Source organism: Bison bison, unplaced genomic scaffold (assembly GCF_000754665.1).
Source record: "Bison bison bison isolate TAMUID 2011002044 unplaced genomic scaffold, Bison_UMD1.0 scf7180017864190, whole genome shotgun sequence".
In the NCBI taxonomy this organism is placed as follows: domain Eukaryota; kingdom Metazoa; phylum Chordata; class Mammalia; order Artiodactyla; family Bovidae; genus Bison; species Bison bison.
The window spans coordinates 2,139,040-2,145,402 of record NW_011494762.1 but is presented as its reverse complement, the minus strand read 5'-3'; the positions used below and the strand labels follow the sequence as shown (position 1 = coordinate 2,145,402).

The following is a 6,363-nucleotide window of genomic DNA, read 5'->3' as shown; positions in this document are numbered from 1 at the left end:
GGTTGGATCTCCTTGCAATCTAAGGGACTCTCAAGAGTCTTCTCCAACACCACAGTTCAAAAGCATCAATTCTTCGGCGCTCAGCCTTCTTCACAGTCCAACTCTCACATCCATACATGACCACAGGAAAAACCATAGCCTTGACTAGACAAACCTTCGTTGGCAAAGTAATGTCTCTGCTTTTGAATATGCTATCTAGGTTGGTCATAACTTTCCTTCCAAGGAGTAAGCGTCTTTGAATTTCATGGCTGCAGTCACCATCTGCAGTGATTTTGGAGCCCAGAAAAATAAAAGTCTGACACTGTTTCCACTGTTTCCCCATCTATTTGCCATGAAGTGATGGGACCGGATGCCATGATCTTCGTTTTCTGAATGTTGAGCTTTAAGCCAACTTTTTCACTCTCCACTTTCACTTTCATCAAAAGGCTTTTGAGTTCCTCTTCACTTTCTGCCATATGGATAAACAATGCAGTCCTACTGCATAGCACAGAGAACTATATTCAATATCTTATAATAAACCATAATGCAAAAATATGAAAAACAGTGTATATATATGTACAAGTAAATCACTTTGCTGTACAGCAGAAATCAATGAAGCGTTGTAAATCAACTATACTTAAATGAAAAAAGAAACAACAACCCTGTTCTCTTCTCAGGAAAGGCCAGGAGGTTCTGATGGGCTCTTGTCTCCATGAAGAACTTGAGGATGAGAGAAGCTTGCCCTCTCACCGAGAGACCGGCTATGACCCCCTTGTGTCCCATCAGAACACAGGTGTGTTTCATCTGTGGCACCTGGATCCTTTGCCTGTGTCCGGCAGCATCTTTCTGTCAGTCACACTGGTATCAGCCTCACGATGGCAGCTCACAGAGGAGGTTTTACTCTGGCAACTCTCCAACTGTCCCTGGCAGATACTCTGTTCTCCTCCAAGCTCCAGCCCCTGCATGAGCCTCTGCTGGAGCTCATGTCTATTCATACTGTAAGATTTATTTTCATATATTTCTCTTCATTAGACTGCAAGCTCCTTGAGGGCCACAGCCTGTTCAGATCTTTGTCCCCATGCCTAGCACAGCCCCTGGCATTTAGTGGATGCACAGCTAATGCTTGCTGGCATGATTCAGGCTGATATGAGCATGTGTATAAATTAGTAGAGGCAATATGGCTGGAAAAGGATGAATTCTCATCCTTCAAATTTAGAGAACTTTGAATGCCAAGGTAGATAGCTTGAACCTCTCCCCAGGCAGCAGTGAGAGCAGCACCATGTGACTGAGCAGGCCCGCGTGTCTGAACTGCTCCTCCATCTGTGTGTTCAGCCTTCACTGCTTCCCAGGCCATTTACTGGATGCTTCTCTGGGGCTAAGAGATAGATTACATCACATCATTTCTTCCTCCCAACCATTTGTGATAGGATTATTGTCTTCCTCACCCTTTTTTAAAAATTATTTTTATGAAGGAGGTTTAGGAAGATTGTGACATTCCTGAAGACACAGAATTGGTTGGAAGCAAGACCAAGACTTTCATCATGACCCAGTGAACTCTCAGTTTTTCTGAATGTTTGAAAGTTTGAATAAATAGTTAGAAGAGGAACGAGACAAGTTTGACATTTCAGACCTAAAAGAAGTGTGTAAAAGAGGCCAGGATGAGGAATAACAAAATATAAAGCAAAAGCAGAAAGCAAGAAAGTGAATATGAAGGAGATTAATTCCCAGCTGTGCTAAAACATCTCCAAAAAATTATTAACAATACCAGGACTCACCAGGTAGTGCAATTATTATTAGGAATTCATGTAAGGATTTTACTTTATTAATTTTCAATTATTAATGGTCCTCTTGCTTAATATTCCATCTCCTATGACAAAACCTTTGGTATTTATGGAAAACTGTGGTAGATTTAATGGATTTAGAAGTTATATACATTAAATATTATGAAAAATGAAAACAGACCAAGAAAAAAATATTTGAAGGAAATACCAGAAAGGGTCAATGTCTTGATAAAATACAGCATTCACATAAATGGATAAATAAATGCCAATCTATATATGAGGAACATGTCCTGAAAGAGGCTGTATGTATAATCAGTAAAGAAATACTGAAGAAAATCTCCACCATCTCAGCAGTAATCAAACACAATAACAATATGATGGAAATAAAAACCCACATGTGCTGTGCTTAGTTGCTCAGTTGTGTCTGACTCTGAGATGACAAAGACTGTAGCCCACCACACTTCTCTGTCCATGGGGATTCTCCAGGCAAGAATATGGGAGTGGCTTGCCATGCCCTCCTCCAAGGGACCTTCCCAACCCAGGGATCGAACTCAGGTCTCCTGCCTTGTAGGTGGATTCTCTACCATCTGAGCCACCAGGGAAACCCAAGAATACTAGAGTGGGTAGCCTATCCCTTCTCCAGGGACTCTTTCCGACCCGGGAGTTGAACTGGGGCCTCCTACACTGCAGGCAGATTCTTTACCAGCTGAGCTAAGAGAGTGTGTGTGTGTATAAGTATATACACATATATATAAATAAACATATATAAAATGGTCATCCTGACCAAGGCCGGATGTAATAGGAATGCTCAAATACTCTTGGTGGCAGAATAAAAACCACTGAAAATAAATGTGATCATATTTATCAAGAGCCATAAAAGTTTTCATACCCTTCAACTAGTATTTCTTTTACTGGGACTTTATCTTAAGTGATTCTCAATGTATAGTCCAGGGACAGATCAGGGATCTAGGGGTTCATGAGTTCAAAACTTTTTTCATAATAACACTAAGATACAATTTGCCCTTTTCACTCTTATCTCGTACAAGGTCACAGTGAAATTTTCCAGCAGCTACGTGGTATATGAAGATATCATTATTCTGACAACTAAGCGAACATGTGCTTGTAGGACTGGAATTTGGCGGTGATTTTGCACCTAATTCTTGCACTTTTAATAACCAGACCACATAGGCAACGTCTAATCAAAAAGCCTCAAACAAATGCCACTCACTCGGTCTCTAAAGTTCTGATGGCCATTATCACTTAAATCTGGCAGAAACCCTAATTTAGAAGCAGAATGTCTGCAAAAGGGAAGGAATAACAGCACTTGGAAAAGTTAGCACAGACTAGTAAGGAACCAACATATCATTCAGTCATAGAGCCTTAGCACAGGGCAGGGTCACATAGGAGCAGCGAGCGCAGAGCTGCAGAGTGGATACCTAAGGCCGGTGCTGGAAGACAGGGGTTCTCGGTAGATCCAGCTGGGGAGTTTTAAGGAGCTCTGATGCCTAGCCCCTACCATCTAGAGGCCTTAGTTTCACTGGTCTAGAGATGGCCCATCATGGGAATTTTCTAACAACTCCCAGGAAATTCTAACATGGAACTAGTTTTATGAATTACAATTATAAATGATGAAAGAAACCAAAAAGTTCTTGCTTTTCAAGTCACATATTCTGATATTATATCAACTGCTGCCTATACGTTATTCTTTCCATTCACATAATCTGTGGCTGTGCCACCTTGAATTTGCAAACCAAAAGACAAGTGGAAGGCGCTAAATTGTTCAACTTATAAGGCACCTAACATTCAGCATTAACTTGGACCATTGCTGTCAGCAAGGCAGGATTTCAGTAAAGGTATATTTATCTTACAAATAGGTGGCCCAGGAAGCCTTCCAAAAAGGCATTCAGCAAACTTGGGTGAAACCAGGAATAGTTCAGAATTTCAGGCCAGAACACTCAACCACATCAAGAGCCTTCAGAAGGTCTGTCTTGCATTTATTGGTTTGAGCTAGACAGCTCAAAACACTGAGGTCAGTGAGAGCAACTGAAGCAAGACTGCAGGAATTTGGAGCTACCGACTTTGGGGCAGGATTTCCTGCTGCTCCTTCCTCAGTGTCAGACACCCTGCCCTGGTGACTGGGCCCTAACCTCTCCATGGGGGCCTGCAGACTACACAGGAGTGGAATTCGGTCTGATGAGAGTAGGAAAGTCCCATGACCACAGGGCTCCTGACACATAAAGAGCTTAACAATATCCCCACCCCACACCACGAGTTCCTTCTGAAAATCTCAAGCTCTTAAAGTTCTCCCAACTCACACTGCCTTTGCCTGGGGGACCCATTAAACTTCAGAACAGATTTCTCCAGTGATAACTGAACAACGAACAAAACACAAAGCCAGACATTTGGAAGTATAACGCATGACACCCTCAAGAGAGCAGGCAGACCCCTAAACAAGCTGGCACAAGCAGCCCAGGACGGGAGAAGGCCGGCCAGCACGACACAAGCGAGGAAGTCCAACCTCTTCTGTGTGGTCAGTCCCTTGGGACAAGGCTGCCTCAAACACTATAATTTGGTTAACTGACCCCAGTCCTTCAGGGAAGCTGAAAAACGGCCTTGTTAGCCACACAAGAATTCACCAGATCTCTTTGTCTTTGGATGAAATGATAGCCTGCATGGAAATGAATCTCTCCCCGCCCGCCCCCATACACCCTTCAGAACCCTCTATCTTTCCTGTAGTACCTTTCAGTTTGTATCAGGGTGATTTGTGTTCATGTTTGTCTGTCTTCTATGCTAGATCCTAAGCCAGAAAGACAGATACGGTGCATTTTGTATCTCCCCATGGTGCGAGCCAAGTCTGCTTGCTAAGTATGACAGAAGCTTCTAGAGAAATTCCCAAGAAGCATCAATTAACATTGAGCTGAGCATCTCTTTAGCAAGTATGCAGCCTGACAGGTGAGAGAGAGAAGAGGGATACTGCTAGGTTAAAGTGTAGGGAGAGGGCGGGGAGTTGTCAACGGCATGCTGGCACAGGCACAACCAGAGGAAGGATTCCAAAGCCTCTACCAACAGCAACTCCTAGAAGACATGAACGTCCACTGCACACTCCTGAAATGAACACCCAAAGGAAAACTGGCTAAGAAGGAATGACACTGCTTATGGCACCCTGCCAACAGCCCTACCAGCAACATCTGGGCACTTCTGGCACCTGCCAGCCAAGCCTTGATCTGTTCAGACCCCCTGGTCATCATCTGAGAAACAGTGAGATCACAGCTTTCAGAGCTGGTGGGACTGCAAGTCATCAATAATGTAGCAGAGTTTCCCATAAACACTAAGGACTTCATATAGTCTGAGAGCTGCAGGCATTCAGAGGGTGAAATACCATCACTTTCAATCTGTTTCCTTGCCCCAAATTCATTTTTAATAGATGCCATTCACTAAATACATGTATTTAATATTAATGTGATAAATGTAACTCTGCCTAATTAAGAACAAATATTTTTATCTTCTAGAAACATTTAAGATCATCCAGCTAAATAAACAAATCCTTCACCATCAGAAACACAAGTCACTACTCCCCCCTACCACTCTCTCCCCACAAATAAAGATGAAATCAAATTATGTCAGTGCCATGGTACATATTTAGGTCTGGTGGAACTTCATTAGAAAAGCCAGAGATGTCTTAGAGTATAAAACCAAACTGCAAGCTGCGACATGTAATTATTTCCCCACTAAAGAATAGATAAGAATCCATCCTGACCTTGCAGGGCATGCGTCCTTCTTTTCCTTTTTCTCAGTGTTCTCAGACATCCAGTGAAGAGCTGTCCTGAATCTGGACAGCAAAATGCACCTTCATCGCCGATAATTTCCTGTTAGGATCTGTTACTGTTAAGAGGATCTTAGTCCCGAGAGAGAAGCAGGGCTGGTGCCTCTCTAGGAAAGCTCAGGAAGTCTTTTCTGATTGCCTCTGACTGCCTATGTGTATATAGATCTTTTTAACTTTAGTTACCTCCTAGTAACTTCACTCCCTTCCCCTCTGGATCTGAATCATTCTGCCACCCCGTGGAAAGGCTGGCGGACAGAGGAGTGAGAGCCTGGGGCAGACATGAAGCCCTAGTCAGCCGAGCAGGCTTCCGCTCAGTTTAAAAGCAGCAGAACTGTGAGCAGAGAGGCGGGAGAACCAACAGGATGTGTGTGGCTGGAGTTCCTGGCACGAAGTCTTGGCTTTCATGTTTATTTTTGGATGTATTTTTCTTAGTCCTTTGATGCAAATTTCTGGCCTGGGAAGTAACCCTACAGTACAAGCTCCAAAGTTGCCAAAAAGTCAGTACAGGCCTCTGACTTGGGAGAAAGCAGGTCACTTGGCTTTTAGGCTCTGGTTAATCCTCAGCTGGGGGTGGGGGAGACCCTGCATATTAACAGGCAGGTCAGGGGCGGCCTACCTGAGGGTGGGTCACAGAATTCAACAGCTATACCCAGAGTTCAACATCTATGCATTTATTTGAAATATCAGTCTACCTTGAAAGGCTACCATTAATGCAAAAGTAAAACAACCTGAATTTTTTTTGCATGCTAAATAAAGTATTAAAACCCACACAAAGGGCTT

General features: G+C 43.2%; 1 protein-coding gene across 3 annotated transcripts in view; it reads right to left on the bottom strand.

Moving 5' to 3' along the window:
• RAPGEF4 (Rap guanine nucleotide exchange factor (GEF) 4) overlaps positions 1-6,363 on the bottom strand; it is a 274,066-nt gene that overhangs the window by 241,053 nt on the left and 26,650 nt on the right. For 2 of the 3 annotated variants that reach the window (XM_010843832.1, XM_010843828.1), the window contains exon 1: positions 5,518-5,890. The exons of the other annotated variant lie outside the window; for it this stretch is intronic. Coding sequence is in view for 1 of the 2 variants with exons in the window: in XM_010843828.1 (XP_010842130.1) it covers positions 5,518-5,529 (12 nt within the window). In the remaining variant the exon portion in view is untranslated. Of the gene's footprint in view, positions 1-5,517; positions 5,891-6,363 lie in introns of those variants that run through there. 3 annotated transcript variants of the gene reach the window in all.